The 27,349-nt window shown below is 32.4% G+C and overlaps 2 protein-coding genes across 3 annotated transcripts in view; one reads left to right on the top strand and one right to left on the bottom strand.

Moving 5' to 3' along the window:
- Positions 1-6,491: 6,491 nt before the first annotated feature.
- LOC115877506 lies at positions 6,492-15,373 on the bottom strand. 2 transcript variants are annotated; one of them, XM_030893709.1, is made up of 11 exons: positions 15,138-15,373; positions 14,846-15,074; positions 14,621-14,794; positions 14,378-14,561; positions 14,185-14,321; positions 12,608-12,776; positions 12,434-12,551; positions 9,938-9,979; positions 9,768-9,876; positions 9,585-9,703; positions 6,492-7,129 (listed from the first exon to the last, which is right to left on the bottom strand). In XM_030893709.1, the coding sequence occupies exons 1-11, from the start codon at positions 15,260-15,262 to the stop codon at positions 6,763-6,765; spliced, it is 1,773 nt and encodes a 590-aa protein (XP_030749569.1). In that variant the 5' UTR covers positions 15,263-15,373; the 3' UTR covers positions 6,492-6,762. The 2 variants fall into 2 exon arrangements, with proteins under 2 accessions (XP_030749569.1, XP_030749573.1); XM_030893713.1 differs by lacking the exon at positions 9,938-9,979 and having other exon boundaries at positions 15,138-15,372.
- Positions 15,374-15,679: 306 nt separating this feature from the next.
- LOC115877490 (AN1-type zinc finger protein 6) overlaps positions 15,680-27,349 on the top strand; it is a 56,888-nt gene continuing 45,218 nt past the window's right edge. Inside the window, exons 1-2 of the mRNA XM_030893681.1 lie at positions 15,680-15,772; positions 16,194-16,247. The gene's annotated coding sequence lies outside the window, so the exon portion shown is untranslated. The remainder of the gene's footprint in view (positions 15,773-16,193; positions 16,248-27,349) is intronic.

Below are 27,349 nucleotides of genomic sequence, written 5' to 3'. Positions count from 1 at the left end.
ACCGTAATAGTACTTATGTTAAAAACAACAAAAAAGTCTTCTAATGGCAGTTTTAAATAAATATCTACCAATAAAAAGAAAAATATCTCTTCTATAATAAAAAGACAAAAAACATATTACATCTAAAAAAAAATCAGTTCATAGAACTAGTACTGGTATTCGAATTATTAGTGTGATCAAATAAAAACGACGTCACAGTGGGTCAAGAAGTTAAGTTTCAATTTAACTTTACAAAGAACTAGAACAGCTATTATATACAGGGTGAGTTTCCTACGATGTTCTCTATGGGTATCTCGGAAACTACTGAAGATTAAATAGGGAAAGAATTGCAGTTTTGTGGGGTCATAAATATGCGCCTTTCAGATTTTTGAAAAAGTTTATGGCTAGATATTTCGAAAAAAAACAAATTTTGGCTATTTTAAAAATTGTCCCTAATCCCATTATAAGCTATTTTAGACAAAAAGTTTTCAGATGGAAGTTGTAGATAATCACATCCTTAATGAGATTATATCCTCCGTTTTTTTCTAAAGCCTGTCATTTTTGACATATAACACAAACTTATGTTTTTTAAATGGAAACCATAGTTGGCCATGACTTCATAAAAAGCGCCATTTTTCAAGATTTCATCGATATAAGCTGTAATATGTTTTTTTCGAAAAATTACTGAGTTATAGCCAATTCTTATAATTTTTAAACAATTTCACTTAGTTAGCCATGGAAACAAGTTCAATCATCTTTGCTCTCAGAAATTTAAAGCTGTCACCATAGACTAATGTCATGTACTAGAGATAGATTGGACACTGATATAAAACAAATGGGTCCGTCATTTAGAGCCACCTGGTGATCCGGAAGAAACTAATGGAGAGTTTTGGCATAACATAATTTTAGCGTTCCGTTACTTATTAACGCTAACTAAAACGGTAACGTTACTCAAGCTCAAAATTACTCCTTGTAAAATATAAAATAATAAATATAGACTTTTTTGTTGCATTTTATGTTTTATTAGATCATTAGAAATGTAACATAATTAAAACAAAATTAAAATATATACATACATTTTAAACACCAACAATAGAGCACATAGCGCCTATTTTTTGATTTACCAAATAAATTATATAGCAAAAATATAGACTACTAATTAACTGTTACAAAAAATACTATATATTACCAACTATGTACTTACTTATTTATGATTAAACTATTTTTTTTTATTTGGTTCATAAATTTATACTTTCTAAAATGTCAGAATGACTTTAATAAATAAGTTTAGTATCTAACACGAAAATGATGATCGACTCTAAATATCAGAATGCACAAACTAATAAAAACACAAACTATAAACACAAATCACTGAAATCACCGAACTTTCCGATAAATCAGGAATATCTGAATTAATGATTATTTAAATAATGATCAAAATAATGATTTAAAAATAACTTGACGGATCACCAACATTTTGTCAAAATGTCAACATGATGTCAATTAGACAAAAACTAGACCACAGACAATAGTCAACATAGGGACTGTCATGTCATCTTCATATATAAATTAGAAACCTGTACTTTAATGTCTTTTACGCCGTCTGGCGATGCGGAAGAAACTAAATTTGGAGTTCTATAAAATTACCATTGAGTGTCTAGGACATGGCTGTCATATCCAAACTTTGTAAATTAAATTAAACAAAAATTGTAAATATGAATTTTTCAAATGAAGAAAAGCGTGTAGGATTATTGGTTCAACTTTTCTTGGCCATACATTTTCGAGGATACGTTGACCGGTGAATGTTACGTTCTTTAGAGAACGGTTTTTAAGACATATGTTAGAAAAGCTAAATTTATTTATAGCCAATTCTTAGTTTTGAGTTGCCTCTTTCAAAAGTGAATTACTACCTAGTCTCACAGAAGGACCGGTCGACTTAATTAAACTTCTCTCGTACCGCCACAACGAATGTCTCTCTTAATTCATAAGTTTTTTTGTAAACCTTATTGTTAACCATACCGCATGAAAAAATCCAAAATGGATAGGTCAGGTGATCGAGGAGGCCCATGCAATTGGTCCACCTCTTCCTATCACTGCATTATTATGATATAAATGATTTTTAACATTTCTTTCATTATGGGGGGCATAATGAAAGTCTTGTTGGAACCACTCTATTGATGCACGAGTATCTACATGCTCTTCTTAACTTGAAAAATGCATATTTACAATTTTTGTTTATTTTAATTTACAAAGTTTGGATGTGACAGCTTCACATTTCTGAGAGCAAGGGCGATTGAACTTGTTTCCATGGCTTATTAAGTGAAATTGTTTAAAAATTATAAGAATTGGCTATAACTCTGTAATTTTTCGAAAAAAACATATAGCTTATAACGCTGAAAAGCTTGAAAAATGGCGGTTTTTATGAAGTTATGGCCAACTATGGTTTCCATTTAAAAAAACATAAGTTTGTGTTATATGTCAAAAATGACAGACTTTAGAAAAAAACGGAGAACACAGTCTCGTTAAGGATGTCATTTTCTACAAATTTTATCTGAAAACTTTTTGTCTAAAATAGATTATAATGGAATTAGGGACAATTATTTTTAAAATAGCCGAAATTTGTTTTTTTCGAAATATCTAGTAAGCCATGAACTTTTTCAAAAATCTGCAAGTCGCATATTTATGACCCCACAAAACTGCAATTCTTTCCCCATTTAACCGACTCTCTATCTCCAGTAGTTTCCGAGATACCCATAGAGAACATCGTAGGAAACTCACCCTGTATAAGTTTTTTGGTTTAAGCGTTAAAATTACAATATAAAAATATTACAACATACATTTTGGAAACTATAGTCTGTCCAGCGAGAGGATGCTTGACAGTGACGGTTGGTTATATTGTAGTTTTAACGAGTATTTGAAATATTAGAAAATCGAAAAAAAGAGGCGTCATAGTGGCTAAACGTCAATCGATGGTGGATAATAATTTCTATCGGACCGATCCCAATATTATTAAAAAGCGGCATAAAAGATTTTCAAAAAATTATAAAAGTATTTACCGGGTGTATCAAATTCGCCTCTCGCCAATCTCGGAAAAGATAAGAGATTGGGGGTGACACAAATTAGGGCAGTTGCTTGTTAGTCAATATTCAATGATAATCCGTTTAGTAATCGAACTTATCTTGGTCATTTCCGGAAATATGGCAGAAAAACTAAAATATCCGGTTTTGGTTTTTATTTTTTTTACGAGTTTATTTTGACAGAAAAAAACTACAACTACATTCTCAAAGAAACTTTTTTAGCTTTATTCTTTGGTGACGTCAAAAATCACTTAAGACGTTTCGTTTTTCTAGGATCATCATCAACTTTGTTATTCTAAATAGAGACCTGGATTTTTCTTATTTTAGAAGCTTATGACCTCCCAAATACAATGATTACTTACTGCACTTACCCAAAAAATGTTGCGTGTTTTTTACACGCACGACATAACGAAAGAGACCCGTATACCCATCTCTCTCGAACACATTGCCTCTTACGAGAATATTATTCATTGTACCACATTTCTGGTGCAAGTGCGCTACATTACTGTATTTGAAAGGTCATAAGCTTCTAAGAAATTAAATAGCTAAACCATATACGTATTTAAAAAAATAAAGTTGATGATGGTTCCAGAAAAACGAAACGTCTTAAGTGATTTTTGAAGTTCAGAAGATGAAGCTAAGAAAGTTTCTTTGAGAATTTCTTAATAGATTTTATAGACTGTCAAAATAAACTCGTAAAAAAATAAAAACGAAAACCGGAAATATCAATTTTCCGCCATATTTCCGGAAATGACAAAGATAAGTTCAATTACTAAATGGATTATCATTGGGATCAATAACAGGCAACTTTACCCTAGATTAGGCCACCCTGTATCTCTTACCGTTTCCGAGATCCCAATGCACAGTGGTTCCCCTTAATGAGCTGCGCGGTCATAACTGTTAGATATCTAGATATAGCTTGACTGCACTTTTTTTAATAGAAATTGATAACAAATGCCAAATAAATGTATATAAAAAACTTAATGTAATATGTATTAAAAAAATTGGGCCCAGTTCGTGTGATTTGCATTTTAAGTTTAACTATTCGGAAAGGTATACAGATGGCACATATGTACAGGGTGGGTCAAATTCGACGCTTTTAAATGGAAACACCCTTTTCTATAGGAGATAGACAAAAACTAATATCAGTGTCTGGAGCTCAATTTTTGTCAAAAACATGATGGTGAAAACCGCATATCGATATCTGGTACCGTTTCGGAGTTACGGGGTGTTTTTCAAAAATATGCATTTTTGACAAATCGCTGTAACTTTTTTGTTATGGAAAATTTTGTATTTTTATGAAAACATTTCCAAAGCACCTTTTCACGTAGAATTTAATGGTTTAAGTATAATTTTTCTAAAATTAATAATTTAAGATTTATCAACAGAAAATTTGATTTTTTATATGGGACACCCTGTATATTTTTAATTTATTGAAAAGAATTTAAAATTACCTTTCCAAAAATATAACACACTTGATATTTTGCTCGATTCCTCTTCGAGATATAGAGTATATAAAAATTCGCCCGCTTTAAATAAGTAGGCTTTGAACGGCACCGGCTGTAATGTAAAAATTTTTTAGCTGTGAGCATCAATTAAAAGGAAAATAATATTTGCTATAAGAGATGCAGAATTTTATAACAATTTAAAATATATTTAACCAACATCAACACATTTAAACTATCTAATAACAATAAAAATAAATAGCAAACCAAGACATGAGATTTTGCTACAGGTGTTCAACATATCAACCGTCTTCTGTTATGGACAGACGGGGCAGTTTTTTGAATATTTCTCGCGGAATTCATTAACTCAGTGGGGGTGAAAGATACCCTATCATAACTGCTAAGTATTTCTAATTCTTGTCTAGATTATACGGAAGAATAAGGAACCTTTATTCTTCCGCAAATATATACACAGGATTAGATCCATGGGCACTAAGTCAGGCGGCCTCGACGGCCAACGGCTGGGATCTTGGTTAGCTATTCAATTATTCTTGAAATTGGCTGCAAAAATTTGCTGATAACTTCAGCGTTCAGAGGCGGTGCGTCGTCTTGCTGGAAAAATATGTTTTTCGGGTTCCATTAAGGGCATTTCATCAATAAGGGGTCCAAAGCCTACTAGTTAAAAGTGGCGAACTTTTAAAAATTCTGTATTTCGAAGGGATTATATCAAAATATCAAGTGTGCTATATTTTTGGAAAGGTAATTTTAAGTTCTTTTCAGTTAATCAAAAATATACAGGGCGTCCCAAATAAAAATCATTTTTTCTGTTGATAACTCTTAAATTATTAATTTTAAAAAAATTATACTTAAACCATTAAATTCTACGTAAAAAGGTGGTTTGGAAATGTTTTCATAGAAATACAAAATTTTCCATAGCAAAAAAGTTACAGCGATTTGTTAAAAATGCGCATTTTTGAAAAACACCCCGTAACTCCGAAACGGTAACAGATATTGATGTGCGGTTTTCACCATCATGTTTTTGATGAAAATTGAGCTCCAGACACCGATATTAGTTTTCGTCTATCTCCTATAGAAAAGGGTGTTTCCATTTAAAAGCGTCGAATTTGACCCACCCTGTACATGTTCTTTTCATATTGAAGAGGTCAAATTTATTTTAAATGTTGAAAAAATAAAAGAGACAGTTGTTTCATTTTATAAATACAATTTTATTGTCAATTGATATACAGTGTGTCCACGAAATAAGTTGACACGAAGAGGAAAAAATAAGTTACTTTTATTTTAAGACAAAAAGTCAAATAACCACCCGATATAAGATCCGGCAGCAATTCGTGGCAGCCAGTGGCAATTAATTTATATGCAATATACTTTAAGCAACAAGTATTATCATGCCGTTTAAAGCTTGATTTTCATGCATCCGTTGTCCGACGATACGATATTAATTTTATTGGTTGAATTTAAAGACTTCGGTTGGTTAGAAACAGTAAACCAATCGAAGCCTTTAAATACAACCAATGAAATTAATATCGTATCAACGTATCGTCGGACAACGGATGCATGAAAAGATGCTTTAGAGGATTTGAAAGGGAAAGTGGTTAAAAGTCTTAAAGAGTGAGAAGCAAAAATGTAAAAATACTATTTTTGTTGCCTTCAAATAAATTGCCATAAACTAATATTACTTAGGTTTAATTAAGTGAAAAAAAGAAAAAACAGTTCTTTTTACCTTCTTTTCAAACGTCCATTACAGAAAAGGCAACAGCTTTTATCAATTTTAATAAAATAAGTAATTAATTGGCTTTATCTGAAAACTGTTTATGACAGCTTGATACCAGTAGCAAAAATGTGACATTTGTAATAAAAAAAAGCGCTACACTAGGCTTACTTGATTTTGTTATTTATTATGTATCGTTTACAGGGGAATATAAGAAAAGTATTATATAGCAACAGTTTCATGCAAACATTTTGAAATTAATATTTCTAAGTAATGACCTATCTGGGAACCACTGTGCAATGGTGAGAGTCGAATTTGAAACACCCTGTATGTAATAGGGGTCGGTCAGACAGAAATTATCATCCATTGTCAGTTTTTATTCAAACATATAAAATTTAAATTAAATCACGATCAGTAAAGCTCGAAGAAAAACGTTATTTCGACGCCTATTATGAGGCCTTTTTCATCTGCGAAACTAAGTCGATTCGTGTTTTAAACTATTTACAAATTGTAACAAAACTAAGCATTTCTCTTATCTGAAATCGGCTAGATCCACTATAGAAACGTTTGTATTGAATTGAAGTATGTCCTTGTGAACGTGCTGGAGAGAGACGTGAGACATCGATTCGGAAGTCGGATAGAGATAGTAATACTTGGCTTTGTTGTCGCAAAATTCCTTTAAGATCTTTCGAATGAGCATTTTTTTCGTAGTTTGTTCGATTTGGATGGCCAAAGCCACGAGAATCAGCTGAGGATTTTTTTTCAGTAGGGTCTCTAACTCCGTCTGAAATCGCGTATCTTCGTGTTTACAATTTACGTATATTCTTCTTAGTTTACACGAGTTGATTTCGTTCAAACCTTCCAGTAAGGATTCCAAGTTGATTTGTTCACTCTCGATACTGCAAAACATAAAATTAAGTTAAAATTATCACCCTAAATTTCTTGATACAAAAAAATAAATGTATTAATAAGAAGTCTATTACGCTGTACCGTTCGGGTTGCTCTCAGGGGTCGGGTAAAGCGGGTGTGTGGCCGAAGAAAATATATATTATATTTCAGAAATCAGCCTAGACTTAGCCCGATCCTGTCGTGTTAAACCATGCCCAAAATTCCAAACACATGTGCTTTGATTAAGGCTTCATTAACGTTTGCAGAGCTTCAGCATTTGCCATATAATAGCGAGCAGTTTGTTACAAAACCATATAAATTATATATCATTGTAATCACAAAACTTCAATCTATTTCCGTATTGTAAATTGTAACGGAATTTTAAATTATGTCTTTATTTTCGGGAAAATTTTGTCCAAACATTGGGAATATTTTGTTGATGTTTGACCATCAAAATCTTGAAAATAAAGAAGTTGTCCAAAAATGTGCTACAATACGGATATAGTATAATCCTTTATCTTTAATGTCCTTCTTCATTTGTGTAAAAATACCTAGCCAGTTTTACATAAAACGTTAAATACCGAACGCTTATTTTGCTACTTTTTCGGACTAGTGAAATGGACTCTTAATACGGCATCGCAATGATTAGAATGGCCACTGAGGGAATTCCACTCCTCCAACTACCAGTAGATACCAAGAATGTACAACTTTAAGAAACACCTCACTGTAGAATTGAGCAATAACGAGAGTACGATAGCTCTTCACTGGCGCTGTACTGGACTATGTTGTCTACACGTTTACCTTAGCTGATGTCAGTTTCACTGGTACGCTAGCTCTTGACTCGGGCAGAACTGGCTCAGATTGTTTAGACGAGTAAAGATGTTAGTAGAAAGTTTTTTTTATCTGTGATCAATTGTGAGGTTATTTATTATCTTGTCACATGCCCCCCATTGTCACTTAAAAAAATCAATTAAAAAAAACTCCGCTGTTAAAAATTAAATGTATACAGAAAATGTCTACGTTATTATTATAGAGATTATTATGAAGTCATTATTATGGTTCGACTGTGCTCTTGAACCAATTATAATTTCAAACAAAAATAATAAATAATAGATAAAAGATCCCATGAATACAGGTTGGCGTTTACTTTAGGTACATATACGTTTCGCCCAGCACCAGATCTTTTTTTTCTCAAATTTTTCATCAATCAATCATTCAATTGTATCTATTTCTAAATAATATATACTTCTAATATTCTTTATTTTGACTTTAATATTATATAACTCCTATTCTTTTGATTCCTTCATGATTTTTTTTTTGAAATGAACACCGATGCATTGTCTATTTTTATATTTTAATATCCCATAAGCATTTTTGTTCTCTCTAAAGCTGAATAAGTTTGAGAGTGTCATTTTCAGATAGTTTTCTGGCCATTCTACTACAAATTTAATAATTTAATTGCGTATACACCATGTATACACACACCAATTAAACTTCAGGTTTTATATTTTTGCTTTATTTTGCACCCTTATGCTTGTTTACAATTCGCAACGATTGCAAACTGGCTAATATAACGCAAAATGCAAGAAATGACGTGGCTTATATCACGTTGTAACGCTGAGAAGCCAACTCCATACTATACCCCATTTGGCGCATTATCCTATTTCATTTAACACCGCGTTAGAGACATCTTACATCTTCAATGCTGAAGTAAGCTTGGGGGCGGGGCTTAGAGTCCCTATGCCCTCTACATGGTATATTATGGAAATACGCGACCCGGCGCACGTTTACGCGCACGCCTGCATTTCGGCCGACAACGGTTTTAGAATCCCACAAATACGTTTAAATAAACATTATATATAATATTTAAACGTATTTGGAATCCCCAAATTACGCCAGTGTCTGAACAGAATGACATATCATATGTCAACTTTTGACATTTTCGCATATAGTTTATTTGAAATTGTAACATGCGGTTCATAACGACAATTTGACTCGAAATACCAAGTGTGCGGTACCAAATTATTCGTAAAAAAATTACTTTTTCCAAATATACTAATGGGCTATCCTCGTTCCATTTGAAAAAGTTGAGGTATGATTAAAAATACAATTTATCTTTTAGCCGGCCAGGAGAAGACGTTAAAAACATTGACAATCAAATCTATTTTTTCAAGGCTCCTTGATTAAAAATTAGTGTTTTAACACAATCACATCACTCTGAAATTTAAAATAATTTTTTTAAGCAATAATGTTAAAAGTTGAAATATATGATATGTCATTCTATTCAGAATGTCATATTCTATCGAATAAAGTAATACCGATTTTTTCTACAAACTAATGTCAAGTCGTATCGATTGCTCCAAGACATTTGAGGTCACAATCATTGCTACATTTAAAGACATATTCAACTTTGAACCCCTCTGGCGAATATTTAATAAATAAATAAATATACTTAAATATACTTACGAGAAATCTTCTAAATATTTTGCATCCTTTAATGCAAGTGATAAATTCCGATTTAACATTTCATTCGTTCCACAGCTAAGAACTTTCAGGTACTTCAGTTTTTTACAATTTTGTATCACCTAAAAAATTAGAAATAGTTTTAAACTTAAGCGTAATAAAAATATTTTGTTTTAAACTGTATACCTTTATGAGGAAATTGCCATTAACAAAAATAGGTACTTCGACAGTTAACCTTTCCAAATTAACTAACTGATTAATCAACATATAGCAATCCGCTATAGTGACATTACAACTAAAACAGAGTATCGCATTTAAAAGATTTAAATTAAATTAACATATAATATAATGTTTACAATGTGACTTCCGATCTTTCAGTCGAAGAATCGTTATCATTACTACAAAAAATAATACGGAATAATAAGACATGTATTATCGAATAACAAGACTAAGGAAGGAGTGTATCTACAATTTTTTTTTTCAATATGGCGGCCGACTTAAATTCCCGTTCATCAAATGGCGTTCTATTTTTTTTAAATGTATAGGAAATAGTAGGCTTATGTTGAGTCAATTGATGCTATATATTAGTTATTAAAATTAATAAACGTAAGTATTTGTGACAAAAATAAACAAATCAATATAATTATTTTAATAATAAATGCACAGATACGCTACTGAACAACCTGAAGAATCAACCTGAGGAATCAACCAAGTAAAACTGACGTAGCCTAATTATTTTTGACCACAAGTAGTAAATAAATGCGAAAATGCAAGAATAAAAACATAATCAGGTAACAACGAATATTAAAATTGGTTTACTAAAGATTGTTCAGCCATCGTTCGCCGTTACGTCATCATTATATATCAAATATGAGTTTTAAGGTGGGTCTGAGGGTGCAGCCACACTATCCTAAAAACGGCGTATCGGCGTAACGGCGTAACGACCTTGAATCGATTTCCAGTAATTCTATTGGCTGAAATTTTTGACAGATGAATTTGACAGATAAAATTTCTGACAGATGAATGTTTCAGCCAATCGAATTACTGGAAATCTATTCAAGGTCATTACGCCGTTGCGCCGTTTTTAGGATAGTGTGGCTGCACCCTGAGATCCAGTTCATATTGTTTACAAAATTTTAAGTACGTTCCTATATTACTGATTGAGCGAGTTTTTTTTTTAAATTAAACTCACAACATAGCAATAATTACTTTGAAAATGGACGTTTTAAACACTTTTTGGAATTTTTTCATTGAGAGCGGTTTAGATTTTGAAAGATTTTATAATCTTTGAAGATTCTGACTTTGACAAGAGATATGGACAAGTGAAAATTATTTCTGTTTTTGTTTGCGGTTGTTCTTAGCAACCGCTATAGCAGCGCCGGATCGCGTATAACGGTCGCGACCCAAAACAATTTCGCGACCACAGACCACAAACACTTAGATTGGCAACTCTCATCATTTATTGAGAACGCGTTTTACAGCGCTCGGTGAGTTGAAGCAGTACTAAATCTTCATTTTTCCCGCCAGGTGCTGGGAATTTAAAATTGAATTGCATTATTGCTTTTTTACGAAACGTGAAAGTATTAATACTGTTTTTTTTTTGTTAGTTTTCTGTAAAATATAACTTTTTTTTACAGAAAACTAAAAAAAAACAGTATTAATTCTTTCACGTTTAGAAAAAAAGCAATATTTATGTATATAATATTTCTAATAAGACTGATACGGAACAATAATACAAAAACCAATATGAAACACAAAAATTTTATTAAAAATCATCAAATAATACTATAATATTATCCCTTCAACATTTGAATAAAAAATAATTCGTTATATAGATTAGTACCTTACGTTATAGACATACACATTATACAGACATTTTACATTATAATATAAACAATATTTATCAACAAAAGCAATAAAAACATTAAACTTTATAAAGGGACTTGTTTAATTTTATTTAAGGCTTTTATGTTTTACTTTATTTTTTTAAAATACTTCAAATGCAAGTTTTTTAGAGGATCTCCTGGACTTGCATAACCCTAAAAAATTCTACATATACGAATTTTTTAAACGTAATAAGTACACTTACCTCTTTATCAACACACAGCAATATAACACCATTTTTAAAAAGTCAACACAATAACACTTCGTAACAATTACAAAAATTTAGATCAAACCACGAACAAGCCGAAAGGACGACGGGGATAGACTGAAGATTTTTAAAATTCAGCCGGTCGCCCCCCTTTTGACCAGGTACCAATCATAAAACAGAAAAATTCTTATTGGCTGTCGCTTTCTCCCGCCAGGCGACACTAGCGCACGGTGTCTTGAAGTCGTACTAATTTCGTGGTTTGACGTTTCGCGGAGAGTGCGCAGGGCCTGTTCGCGACCTAAAATTTTGACGGGCATTCCCTTATAAAAACTATGCTTACATTTTTGCTCTTTACTATCAAAAGCAGATAAATTTTCGTGGACCCCCATTAACATCTTATGGACCCCCATTTTTTGTTCACGCCTACGTAGACCCCCAGCAAGTCTCCCGTGGACCCCTGGGGGTCCACCTGGACCACTTTGGGAATCACTGACCTAAAGGAACGACACGTCCCTCCTGATATATACCACTTTGCGCAAAATCAATTAAAACAAAAAATAATCTAAAATAAACACGAAAAGACAACAACAAACTTTGTATCAACTCGAAAAATGTGGAACAAAACTGACAAGAGTCTCAATATGGTTACCATGACATCGCTTCTGTCTCTTTAATGGACGAATATAAAAATAGTATTAAATACGCTCATTCCCTAGTTTATTATTCTAATTTTTATTCAACGGATTGAACAGTACTTTACCTGGAACAGCTCATTATTTCAAGTTCTTCCAATTTACTACAGTTTTCAACTATATCCTGAAACGGGTAGATTCTTTCGAGATTTTCTACAACGTGATCTTTCGTAGGAGGTGGTTTTCCTTAAAAAAATATATTTGCTTATAAAAATATTATCGCATCATAACAAATCGTTTACTTTGCAATACGCAGGATTTTATACAAAGTTTTTTCAGGTTTCTCGAGTTGGGTGCTTTGAGAAAATCCCAAGTTGCAGTTATAAAGTTTATATTACAGAAACATTTATTGTGACAAAAATTCAGTTCCTCGAACTGCGCGTCCTTCACGTTCCTGGTCATGTAGATTTTCTAAAATAATACATACAGGGCGTGTCAAAAATACAGTTCATTGCAACGTTTATTTTAGCAAATTCGAAAAAACCGTTAAATAGAAAAAATTAAGGGTTTAATTTTAAGATAAACAATTTTAAATTATGTTTGAGTATACAGCGTATATGTAAAGGATATAACATACCGGGTGTTTCAAATTCGACTCTCGCCGTTAGGACAATGAAATCTCGGAAACAGTATGAGATACAGGATGGCTTAATCTAGTGCAAAGTTCAAATAGGAGGTCATAAGCTTCTAAAAAATGAAATAAAAAATCCAAGTCTATATTTTAAAAAACAAAGTTGGTGATGGTTCCAAAAAAACGAAAGTCTTAGTCTTAAGTGATTTTTGACATCACCAAAGGATAAAGCTCAGAAAGTTTCTTAGAGAATGTATTTGTAGATTTTTTCTAACTGTCAAAATAAACTTGATATATTACTATATTTGATATCAATTAAACTTTTTTATAATCGAGGGCGCGATTTTTACATTCGTTGTTGCCAACCATGGACTTATACAGGGTGTCCCAGATATAAGTGCAAGTATTTTAATGGGTGGTAGATGTCGATAAAAGAAACATATTTTCTCTTTATCGTTTTTCAAATAAGTCCAAAATAACGGAGTAAGATTTTTTTGCTAAAATTTTGAAAACCACTGGGTCTTTTCTGGATTTTCTTTCTTGTAAATTTTATCTAATACCTATGTTGCCATATTATCAAGAAATTATATTTTTTAACTATAAACTAAAAAAGAAAATTCAAAAAATTTCGAATTTTCAATTTTTTTTTCGCGAAAAAAAAATCATAGGCAGCTGGGGTTGAACTATACTGCCAGTTAAAATACTTGTACTTATTTCTGGGACACCCTGTATAATATGACTTTTAAAGACTCTTGTAGGAATGTGTTTAAAATTAATAATATATTAACAGTGTGCATATATGTAGGAGAGCATAGTTTTTTTTATTTAACAATAAGTCAATTTTTAAAAAATATTCACAGAATCATAACTATAATACAAGGACACTCAATTTTGACTTTCCAGTTCACAGATTTACACTGACGGAAAAAGGTGCATATCACATGTGCATAAAATGTTTTAACAAATTACCGAGGGAAATTAAATGCATTCAAATCCATAGAGTATTTAAGAAAAAAGTTAGAAAATTGTTAATTGACTTAGAACCATATTCATTAAGTGATTATTCCTATGGATTATTCGAATTAAAATAATATAGGGTTACATTGTTTTATTTGACGTCATTTCATTTTGTTTTCATTTGAAGCCACCCCGTATCACTTTCCGTTTCCGGGATTTCACTAATGAGTGCCTAATTTGAAACACGCTGTATATATTTTTCTATATATTGTCATTTTCTGTTAAGCTTACCTCAGCGGCTTTCACATCGTAGGGCATTTCACAATAAAACCTACGAAGTACGTCCCAGGCTATTTCGAGTTGAGTTTCGAAGGGATCAAATATGGAAATATTTTTTAAATGAACTATTTTGTCTTGAGGACACTTTACTAAAAATATTAATGAATTTATGTACTTAGTATATAAAACTCTATTGGTACTTTACCATAGATTATAACAATCGATTTAAATCGTCTACTTTCAAAAATTTTAGCCATTCCAACAGGTTTATAGTCGAGAAATGGTATGCTTATTTTCGATTTTATCACTAATTTATTCAAAAATTGCAATTTATAGACAATCATGTCATAGTTAATTAGCTCTGAGGGACGTTCTGTTAGATCCTCAATCTGAAATTATAACTATGTGTTAATAAACTTATAAGAAAGCAAATAAAAACACTAATTACCCATAATTCTCTTAAAGCAAACAGTTCTTTAAAGATTCGATACAAATTTGTTATATTTCCCCTTCTCGAAGTCACTTTAAGACAGAATCTCTTTAAAAGGAACATATGAACCTTAACTAAATTAATGTCAATGTTACAATCATTTACTGATGCGCAAACTGCCAAAACCCTAAGCTGAAAATAGTGTGATAATTATGAGATAATAGAACAGAAATTTGCACATACGTTTCCATAAAGTTTGACATCTTTTTCTCGTAAACTTAAGTTTGTTTCCAAGGCAAACAATTCTTCTAATTTAGTTAAAAGGCTCAGCAAACTTCTTAAATCTTTTAACGGAACCCAATAGAGATTATTTATGTTTAAGGACCTGATATGATCATATTGGACTTTTTCTTTAATGAATTTCACAAAATCGACTTCTACAAACCTGTAATTTCCTTGCACATCGAATTTCCTTAAAACAAAAATACCTTCAGTGTATAAAAAGAGTTTATTCACATAAATATTTCATTCATACTTTACTATACTTTTGTCAGTTAGCAAATACTCCAATTCCTTAAAAGCTTCACAAAAGTTTATTAAATCAGTAGCAGAGAGATTTTTAAAAATTTTACTCCATATCTCAATAGGAAGATGAATCATTTTTAAATATCAAATAAAAATTTGTTTGTTATATAAAAATTTCTTTCCCTTTTAAAAAAAATATTTAGAAAGTCAAAAAATCAGCTGTGTTATTTTTTTAGTTGTCAAAAACAGCTGTGTAATTTAACGTAATCAGGAGCGCCACAAGTGAAATATCATAAAGAAATAATTTATGTTCATGTTGGTCTACCTGGGTGGAATTCCTAAAAAAATTAACATAAAAGCCAAAGTTAACACATTTTTATTATATAGTTGTTTGAAAAATAATAATCTACAATTATTTGAAGCAAAGCAATAATTAAAATGTACTTTTAAACGTTATTTTTGGTTTTATTTCAAAATTCGGGGCGTAGTTATTCCGAACGAACTTACGTAAAACGTTTTCGAACGTACTTAGATATAGATACGTCACTTGTCACGTGATGCATCAGTTTTTTTGTGAATGTCGAAGTGGAAGTAGCTTTCGTTGGATTTTAAATAAAGAAATTTGTATTTTTCACTTCATTTTTGGTGAGTATTATTTTATATTTAATTCTACATATACGGAATGGTACTGAAGACGTAAGATATATAAGGATTTGTAAATAGAAAGCTTCTTTTTTGGCTTTAACGTTAATACGCCATTTCTGTTATTTGACAACCATATGATGAAATGGCAAAGCTCGTGTAAGTTATTATTAGTAAAATTCGTTACAGTAGTGCAATAGAGCTATTTATTGTTATTTCTGAATATAAAAAAATGTTGTTTGCTAAAATTTCCACAGATTTAAGTTAAAGCTTGTTGATTTTTTTAATCAATTTCCAAGAAACTATTGTGCAATAAAAATCATGATTTTCTTTATTGTTTCTGTTGAAAAACGCATATTTGATGAGTGTATTGTGATAACAACGTACATTATTTATTTTAAAGATGCTTTTTATTGTTTTTTAGGTAAAAACTAAATCAAAAGTGGACTTTTCATAGTTGGAATCTACAAAAGAAATGGTAAGTGAATTCAAATTAGAACCTTAAATAGACGAAACATTTTTACACTCCAGTGATATTCTAATGCCCGGCTAGGCTAGACAATGCCATTGTCCCATTGTCTTACCCGTTTCCTCATAACAAAAATATAAATATTTCATTAGACACATTTGTCCTTGGATTTTGCGAAATGTCACTAGCAATGACTACGATTTTTTTCCATTTAGCATTGGACAAGTTTAAAAAATACGCTCGTTTACAAGGCCAGAGAAAGTGTAAAAATGTGATAAAACGTGCGTTTGAACCAGTTCTTATGAGTATCTTTCGCTTGGTTATTTTGATTATAACAGTGATGTGTCAAGCAATAAAAAAATAGTTTAAACATGATTAAAACGTGGTCCTTGAGAGAGAGTCGTTAGATTTTTATTACCTTGATAGTAATTCATAAGAAAACATTAATTTTTATGTTTATTGATATAGTTGTATCGAGTTATTTTCAGCCAGCAGAATGAGTTCATAGACATGGTTAAAATGAATAGTACAGAAAATTACAAAATTTTTGCTTTTATTTTGCTGGATTTGAAAATTTGTCTCATGAAAAATAATACTATAATTTCATAGAAAATACACGTCTGTCATTTACAAGCACGAAGGCCCCGTCAGACTCACAAGTCAGGGAGTTAAATGAGGAGAGGAAATGGCATTGTATAATTGAACATGCCGAATTTAGCGTGCCTGACGAGCGTTGGACGAGTCTGGCAAGGCTTTCGGGTTGTTCCACATCAGCCAGACTATATTTACACCTGCAATTATAATATAAACTATCATTTGACAAATGTTTTAGGACTGCGAAAATAAGGGCGATGGTTTCAATAATTTTTATCCAATAAGTCTCACTAATAGAACTATTTTTATCGCTGTTCTTTGAGACTTTTTTACGTTCTTTTAAACTTTTTTCACCCTGGTAAAACTTGTATTGAGTTATTTATTGCAAAAATGGAAAATGGGGAAAAGTCCTAAGGCCATCGACACGAATGGCGTCTGTTTTGTTGCTTTGTCGTTTTCAAGGACGTTTTTATTTATATCCCGACGCTGTTCATGATAGATATACGCACATACGTGTTGATAATTATATACTTACCTACTCGACGCGTACAAAGAGCCCCGTCTGCAGTTCCGCCCCTGAACGGTGGGATTTTTCTCTTAAGCCCCGCCCACACCTGACGTTTTACCTGTCAGTTTTCCGGATATTAAATGCCGTGATTCCGAAAATCTCGAAAAAATTAAAAGCCGAATCTAAAATGATTAGAATTTTATACACTTTAGTCTTTCTAAGATCATATTTTATAAGTCCTGAAAATCAAAAGGCCTTTCTATGGCAATATAATTTCGATTTCATTCTTTGATAGACGCGGTGATTAATTTTGATTAACGTCATATTTTTTTCTGTCGTTAAAGTATCATATTTTCCAATAATTATGACCATCATTTCTGTAGCATTGAACTGAATAAATTTTGTGCTTTTTTAACATTTTATAACGGCAAAAAATATGGCGTTAATTAAAATTTCATCAATACCGATATAACCTTTGGATATAACAAATAATGAAAACGAAATTATATTACCCTGGAAACGCATTTTGATTTTTAGGTTTTAGAAAAAATTCAACTAGTATATTTTCATGTTTTTTTTTAAATTTTCTCTTAAACGGTATGAAAATTTTGAAAAGTATAAACAAGATTAACCTCGGGATTAACCATTTTAGAACAAGCAAACATTTTTAGCCGACCATACCAACAGGTATGGTAGGCTATTAAGATCGGCAAAAGAAAAGTTTTTTTAATTTCATTCAAAATGAGTTATTTGGGTCATAAATGACCTAAATACAAAATATTTTCATGGTGTCTGTCTGTCTGTCCGTCTGTCTGTAACACGATAACTCAAAAACCGATAAACCGATTTTAACCAAATTTGGGACAAAAATACTGTGCACCCGAGAATCTGGCCATTAGTTTTTGGTGGGGGTGGGGGGTTGGTAAGGGGGTATGGGAGGGGGTTAAAAATTTTAAAAAATCGTAACTCCAAAATTACAGTAACTAGCGAAACGCGGTTTTCAATTTAAGATTAGGAATATTTGCAACCAAATTTGTAATAACATCAAAATCAGCCAAAGTCGCAGTTTTTGTGATAAAAAAAAATATGAAAATATTGTTTAAAAAATTATAACTCAGAACCAAAACAGCTTTATGTACGGAAATATATTTTAAACAAAACTTAAGATAATATCAAAGTGTGTCGAAGCCGTAGTTTTTGAGATAGTTAAAAAACTTATAAAATGAAAAAAAAAATAAATAGGAAAAAAATAAAAAGTTTTCCTCCCAGCAGTTGTGTCAGTTTTTAATTACTTAGTTAAATTAAAAAAAGTTTTAATTTCCATTTCTACTTATCTAAAAAAGTTAATAAAAATCTCAAAAAAATATATAAAACTTATTTAAAAAAAAAACAAAAAAAAAATCTGTGTGGAGAACTCCAAACTCCCATCAGACGCGACCCCAGGTGGCGGATAGGGGAAATAACCGCGGACCAAAATTGGAAAAATTCCTTTACTTTGAAACTAAAAGAACTGCCTACTAACTTTTCATTAACATATTTTAGTATGGGCGGCTATACGTGCCTCCCGGCGCCAATTTTTTTAAAGACAATCTGGGGACATAACAGGGGATCTCGATCCCGAAAATTGGAAACGCTAATTATGGCGAAATAAGGTTTTAAACAAAACGTTTAAAACATAACAACCGTGGTTAAAGCCCTATACAATTAATCCTAGAGTTTTTTTACTAAACATTTGCTGAGTTTTTGCATGAAATAAATATGCATATTATATTGATTGGATACCCTGCCATTCTTTAACTAAGCGAATGACAGGGGGGGGGGAATAACACTGAAATAATAAACGGGGGAGTTTATTGTCAGCGTCGCTTAGTGACGCTCTTTGGAAAAGGGATAGATAACTCCCAATTGGCTGGTCCTGAGAGTATCATATGGTTTGGTTTGATTTAAAATTCTACCTGTTTTATAAAGTCATCTAAAAAATCAGCAAATATCTAGAATGATGGAGAAATTCATCAGAGCGAAAAAGTTCATATAGTAGAAAATTTACACATGCAGATTTGATAAGCAAAGTTAGAAAGATGGTCAAAACTGTAGTGGGTCTATTAGCAGGGCATTACTAACAGGGACTGAATAGGCATCTAAAGCTGATGTTAAAATCTGTCCAACGACAAGATCCTTGACAGTAATAGATGTGTCTGTCATTTTAATTTCAAAGTAGTTTATTTTATTTTACAAAAAAATAAGTTGGTATAATTGAAACGCATAGCAGGAAATTAATATATTTAAAATTTGAGTGACAAGTGCTTATTTCAAAATAATTTGAAATAAAACTGTATAAAACTGAAAAAATCTAATCGAGTTATTTTATTAAAAAAAAACGGTATGTGTGAATACAAAACAAACAAGAACAAAACACCATATACCAAAAAATATAAAAAATAACTATTTCTTACTTTCAAGCTTCCCGCATTTATTATTATATTTATCAATATAACTTTTGTACAAATACAAATTTGTAATATTCCACAGGAATAAATAAAACAACATAAATAAAACAAACTATTTTATTAATAAACACTTACCAAATTTTATAATATAAATATTTATATTATAAACACCCGTACTAACACGAATCAGAATGCATCATCTTCCAAAACGCAGGGTATTTGACATAAGTTGACACAAAATTATAACCTATAATTTGGCAAGACTTTGACAAGCCTCAAAAATCTAAAGGCGAGTTCATACGCACGGGCGCGCGGCGCGGCGTCCATTTGTCGTTCATCGTTCCGTTAAACCAATAAAATTGAAATATGGTCTGTCATTTTTTAAATAAACCAATAAAACTGGTTAAAAACAACAAGATACGACGTATAACGGATTTATATTTAAACCCATCCATAGTTAACTTAAAAAATATTAGAAACTTTTTTTAGTAAAATAAATAGATTGGTATGGACGTCATCTGCTTTTCTTCTGTCATCGTCTGTCGAAATCTTACTTGAGAAAAAAAACAGAGTATAGTCTATAAAGCTTCAGGTTGCTAGACTTTTTGAAAATGATAGGGTTGGAAAATATAACTTAAGGATCAGAAGAGGACTACACACACACAATATGGAAGGTCGTAGTGGAATGAATACCCACTATCGTTTTTTTTTGTGGAAACGAACATTACTAATTAAAAAACAAAAGACAAGGCGCACAAAGGCGGCCGTGGCGGTGCTATTTCGAGTGGCGCGCGAAACAAAAGAGCGCCGCCGTTTCCTGGTTCACTAGACTGTTGCGGCGGCCGCAGCAGCGATGACGGCCAGCCAAGGACGAAGTCGTACCGGGGTGGCCGATCATGGGCGTTGGTACTTAAGAAGACCACCGATCGTTTCCATGTGTAATTGGGCGGATCGAGAACAAAGTACGACGCGGCGGCTTTAAGACTCTTCTTTTTTTAATTTCCTATTAAAAATGTGAGGTAAATCGGTGGTCCTCAAACTTGAAGAAACCAGTAGTTCTCAAACTTTTAGACTAGGCACTGAGATGTAAAGGTACATCCATAGTGCACCGACTTTCCGGTGGCCGGCTTATCTCGCGGCAGGCCTTATCGCTTTGTGAACCTGCGCCATTGAAACAGGTAGTGGCCATTAACTATTTTAACTAACCGCTTGCAGGAAGCTGATCTATTATGTCTTCTTATTAGCTAGTGATAATGTTCATAGGGTGCCCGGTGGCGTAGAGGTACAGCTCTCGTCTACCAATACAAAGGTTGTTGGTTCGAATCCCACACCTGGCATTTCATCAGCCGACTATTTTTAATAAAATAAAAATAGTTTGGGTTTTTGGGTACCTAGGTCGACTCAGCCTTAAATGAGTACTTGGGATTCACAATCCTGAGGTAATAATAGGCGGTTGAAGCGTAATGCTAGCCACATTACCTTCCTTGTATACCGAACGGCTCTAGCATGGCAAGCTGTACCTTGCTTACTCTCAAGGCGTTAAACGCTATATACGGGAGCTATTATTATTATTATAATGTTCATATTAAATTGATACAAAAAAAATACTACTCGCGTTCATGAATTTAATCGGTCTTAATTTGAACTTGGTATACAGGGTGTCCCAGGCTGAGCGTGCATTAGAAGTTTCTAGAAAACCACAATATCTAGATTGCAGGTTTTTTGCACGTCATTGTTTTCCAACGGGATCTGTCGATTAAAAATATTTTCAATATGGCGGCACTTCCGGAAATACCGGAAGTTAATAACAACTTTCTTATTTTAAATGGGTGCCATCATTTTTTATTACTTACTTAAATTCTCTGTAAAATTCTATGAATATTGATGTTAAACACTCTATACCTAACATTAACCGTTTTTGAGAAAAAAAATATGTGTCAAAAAAAATTGTATAGCCTAAAAATTAAAAGTAAAATTTAGTGATTACTACAGCCACTCTGTGACATAAAGAGAAGACTTGTGTGGCTATCTATTTTAAAAATTAAATCGTTAAAATGTCCTATAATAATGGCGGTAGCTGTCATGGAATTGAGCGATTAAAAAATTATCATAATCATTTTTTTCAAATGGAAACCCACTTTTTTATTTCACTAGCGAAAAGGCTTTCCAGTTTGTTACTTTTTAAATATGCATGTTCCTATATGTACCTAAAATAAATTGTTTATAAGTTATTTAAGATTTAGTTTGAAAACGTGTATTTTTGTAGCTTCTTTTGACATGAAAAAAAAGTCTTCCTTTGATTTGAAAAAAAAAACAGCGCAAAATTGGCTTGGAAATGAGGATCAATAACATACTGATTTTTGAACAAAATGTCACAATATGACATGGCCAGATCTATTGTTTTACATTACTTGACGTTTAAAGTCATAGGCTGCTGGTTAAAATCAAGAAAAATATACGCTTTAAAACTAAATCTTAAATAACTTAAAAACAATTTATTTTAGGTATAGGAACATGTATCTATATATACAATATATGTATCTAAAAAATAACGAATTGAAAAGCCTTTTCACTAGTGAAATAAAAAGTGGATTTCCATTTGAAAAAAATGATTTATTATAATTTTTAATCGCTCAATTTCATGACAGCTGCGGTCATTATTATATGACATTCGAACAATTTAATTTTTAAAATAGATAGCCCCACATGTCTTCTCTTTATGGCACAGTGGCTATAGTTAACACTAAATTTGACTTTTAGGCTATAGGTACACATATTTTTGAGAGACAGACAGTTTTTTTCGTCAAAAAATTTTAAATATTTTTCTTCTCAAAAACGGTTAATGTTAGGTATAGACTTTTAATATCAAAATTCATAAAATTATACAGAGAATTTAAGTACATACATATGTAATAAAAAATGGGGGCACCCATTTAAAATAAGAGAGCTTCTGTCAACTTACGGTATTTCCGGAAGTGTCGCCATATTGAAAATATTTTTTATCGATAGATCTCGTTGTGAAACAATGAGGTGCAAAAAATCTCCGATCTAGATATTGTAGTTCTCCAGAAACTTCTAATGCACGCTCAGCCTGGGACACCCTGTATATCAAACTCCTGGATATATTTTTTCCCGGACCCTTCAGTTACATTTGACAATGATAAAATCATAGATTGACAACTTATGTTTTAACATTTGTCTGGTTTTACATTGTTACCTGTTTATTTTTTATTTAAAGATTATAAGAAAATACTTAAAATCGGCTTCTCCAAAATTGATGTAATTGACATGCAAAATTGATATGTAAGATTAACAGGGGAGCCAATATTCGGACAGTTCAATATTTTCATGAGATTTCCCATGTTTCCAACGACGATGCACCACCCGGTAGATATGTAGATAAAAATTAAAAAAATATTGTTACATCATTTACGTAGGATATACCTTTAACATCTAGCCAAATCGTTTGGCAAATGGCGATATCTTCCTGGCTTTTTTCTGGCATTTATTTATATTTTTATTTCTGGGCGTCCTAGATTCCCGGCTATATCGAGCGTCAATGTTTCCTAGTCTGTATTTTATGTCCGAATCTTATAGAAATCAAGGTAATATCTATTTTTTTCTGAAGGACATAAACATAGATATGTCGAGTTAGAAGTTATTATAGTAGGTGAGCCCAAGATGTTAAATTAGATTCTAAAAAGAAAAGGATTAGATGCTAAAAAAAAGGTTATAATATTATGATTAAAGTCCGACCGAACCTGATTTTTAGTCTCGGCCGAGACCGAGAGAAAAAGAAATTGTCGGGCGAGAACGAGACCGAGACACGATGCAATATTTATTTAATAGTTTATTATATTATACATGAAAAAACATCTGATAATACTGTAATAAAAACGTTAAAATTCCTAATACTAACAAAATACGTGCCTCCCGGCGCCAATTTATTCTACTTCGGAAGAGTATTTCATTCATCCACGCATCGATAGAGGTGGAGTGATGCGCTCAAAAATAATCTAATTTGACGATCGTGAGCAGTCTCGGCCTTTTTATGCCGAGAACGAGACCGAGATCTCGGCTTTATTTTTCGCCGAGAATGACTGTAACCGAGACGAGACCGAGATCTCGGTCGAACCTTAAACAAGAATTTTAAATTAATAAATTATAATATTATCCTGCAATTAAGTACATTGAAGCATATTTTCCAACGTTTCATAAGAACGACACCGACGACGGGGCCCTGACTGCGGCTCAGTTACTAGACCAATGTTATTTCAGTTGCGAATTGTAACTGCGATTTGCGATTTTGTTGCGACTGTGATTTTACGATCTAGTCTAGACTGCGAATTGCGCTGGACACCGTATGCGCTGGACGTCGATGACGCGACGGTGCGATCCAAAATCGTAGTGTTCGGAGCTGCGATCGCAACTCGCAGTGAAAAATCGCAACTGAAGTAATATTGGTTGCCTAAAAATCCAAAGTTAGCAGTCGGATATTTCAATCGCAACTCGCAGGTTACTATGAAAATGGATCGCAGTTTGCGAATTTCTGCTCATAATGTCCGGGTGACTTTTTTTGCAACTTTGTGATTTTTCCATTTCCTTATGTCACGCTTAAATTGTCATATTATTTAAATGTTCAGTTTTCTGTACGTAATTAACGCACTCTGCCTTAATCTGATGCGCTCGAGTTTTTCTAACGAACAATGTTTTTTACCATTCTGATGGGCGGCGCGGCGGCCCTACAAGCATCACCCTATATGAAAGGTTCATGTATGGTTGGGGTTATTAACAAGGTGCAAGGTTTTTCCCATCATATTATTCTGATGCGCTTGGGTAAATCCCAAAATCCCCGCTTGGGCTACTATTACTTTCTCATCGAACGTATAGTCCAAAAAGCACATTTTAAAATAACAATCGATGTTTCTTTCGATCCTACGGTATATAAATATATAAACTCGACAAGATTGAAGGCTATATTCAAATGATTCGTAGAAATCTGTATGCAACTGAAATCTACTAAGTAATTTTTGGCTGGGTATTTTTCAAATTCAACACAACTTGCATAACACCTAAAATCCAAGTTATAAATTCGACCTTCTTGGGAAATATTTCTGTAATTTTATTTTTACGAAATAGGTAGGTACCTCGTTAAATTCGCCAACCTCTAAAGCCGCGCCTACACGTAAGGTTTTACCGCGTTAAATGCGCCTGATACAGGCTAGAAAGACGTTTTAAAGACTAAAAAGAAAAATATTTATCATATATAAGAAATATGTGTCTATTATTAATGTATTTGGAAGGCCTTTCCATTTTCTTCTCTACATTTTTATTAATATTTTTTTAAAATTTATTTTACTATAATTCGAGCTATAAATCTATTAAAAAATGAAAACGATGAATTTCCGCAAGAAATTTCTTACGTGTTTATGTTTAGAAGAACTAGGGAATGCAATCCCGCAAATGTGGGATCCCTCTGAGATTCCGCGGGATCCGCGGGATTTACACATTACTACTGGGTAACCGAATCGATCTCGATCAAGGTCAAACCGCTTCGTTCCGGGGCCGATGCGTCGACGCTCGGAACCTGGGTGATTCCCCTTACGGCTTGGCCATTAAAAATAAGTGAAACAAACAGGTTAGTTGTTAGATTTCTTTCTGATGTATGTTCGTAAGTAAAGAAAAGCGTTTAACTAGTACTTGTGGACAATTTCGTCAAGTAAACTGCTGGACATAATTATCGGGACAAGCAAAATTTTAGGGTAAATTTAAAGTTGAATATCTCTTAAACTAAAAAAGATTTTGGGATGCGGTTTAGACCAGGTTTTAGATGCATCTATTGTGATTAAGATGCTATGTGGTTTTCGAAAATATATTTAGCGAATTCTCGTATACAGGATGTTTTATAAGAGTGTGAAAATTTGGTCAAGAATCTTTTTTACCGCAAATTTACAATTTTTAAAAAATCGAAATTTGTACCAAGTACGACTAATCTGTATTGAAATTAGAAAAAACAATTTGATCGGTTTTTATTTATTTGTTTGTTTTAAGGAAAATACGACGTTTTTTTCGAAAAATATGCATTTTTAGTCCTATTCGTATGGTCCTAAATGGTACAAAAAGCTTAGTACATTCTGCGCATATGCCAAAAAATTATGGATATAGAGTGTATCTAAAGCAGATAACTAACACAAGTTAAAAAAACTTCAACGTCAGAATAATATTTTTTTTATATTAAATATGTTTTTTGAACACCCTGTATACATCGGTCCAAATTTTTGTACAGCTAGTTTAAGATACACGCTACACGCTATATCAATATATTGTGGGCCTATGCAAAATGTACAATGCCTTTTGTACCATTTAGGACCAAATGTATGACTATTTTTTACAGTCCCGCAATTTTGCGAATCCGCGGGATTGATTGCTTTAATCCCGCGGGTTTGCGGGATTGAGATTTTGGTGCGGGATTGCATTCCCTCAGAAGAACGTATAGAAATGTAAAACAGGAAGGTGTATTTATGTAACTATTTTCAGTTCTACGAAAGTTAACACACTTTTATTTCAAAATGGAAATAACATATTTCCGCAAGAAGTTTTTTGTGTATTTAAGTTTAGAAAGGTCTTTAGAATAATGTATCTAAAGCAAGAACATGTTTTCATGTAACTGATTTCAGATGATTTAAAGTTTTTTTTCCATTCACAAGGTTTTATTTGAGCGTTTTGACTTTATAGCTACTTTAATCAAGTAATGTTTGTTTATTATCAACTAATATCCCTGATATTTTTTTTATTTTTTTAATATCGTTTTTTTGGCTGGCTGTGTAGCGCAAATTTCATTTTCCAAATTCGACCTTCGCAGATTTATTTTTGGTATAAATAAATAGTATTTAGCCCAGTGCGATTTTTGGCTCTCCGTATATAGCTTAAATAATGGGTTTGTATCAATGTGACATTGAGGATGTGATCTCAAAAGCGTGTGCCAGTGATAATAAATAGATAAAGGTTTGTAAAAAGTATTGCATAATAAAAAAACATATAGTGGACTGTGTGGCAGCAAATCATCAAAAAGTTATTTTCTAAAATTACTTTTTATTCATTTCAAATGCAAAAAATTTAGGATGTCTGTAGGATTCTGGAGTAGGTGCCCATTGATTCGGAGTATTTAGTTTTCGGCTCAAATACTCCTATGCCTGCTCCTGCTTTGGTTTCAGAAGCATTATATAGTATACTACGTTATGGTATTGTCTTTTTTTAACTGCTGAACAGACGTTTCTCTTTTCCAATTCTTTTTATTGCTATGTACTTGCTTTTCAGTACTACATTGAAGTGTTTCTCAAAGTTGTACATTCTTGGTATGTTATCCACTTGGAGTTGGAGGAGTGTAGTTTTCTTTTTGAGGGTGTTCCAAGCTAACAATCCTCCTACTGTTTCCGTTCGTTGGCGTATCTACCGATGAGCAATGTGCAGTGGTGTTAGCCAGTGTTGGCTCTAGAATGACCTCTATTGCTGCTGTTGGGCAGGTTCTCATGGCTTCTGTGATGCATGCCTTACATTGAGAT

Source organism: Sitophilus oryzae, unplaced genomic scaffold (assembly GCF_002938485.1).
Source record: "Sitophilus oryzae breed Bouriz unplaced genomic scaffold, Soryzae_2.0 scaffold_1060_pilon_pilon, whole genome shotgun sequence".
Classification (NCBI taxonomy): Eukaryota; Metazoa; Arthropoda; class Insecta; order Coleoptera; family Curculionidae; genus Sitophilus; species Sitophilus oryzae.
Note: the sequence above shows the minus strand (reverse complement) of the source record. Positions and strands in the feature narration are given on the sequence as shown.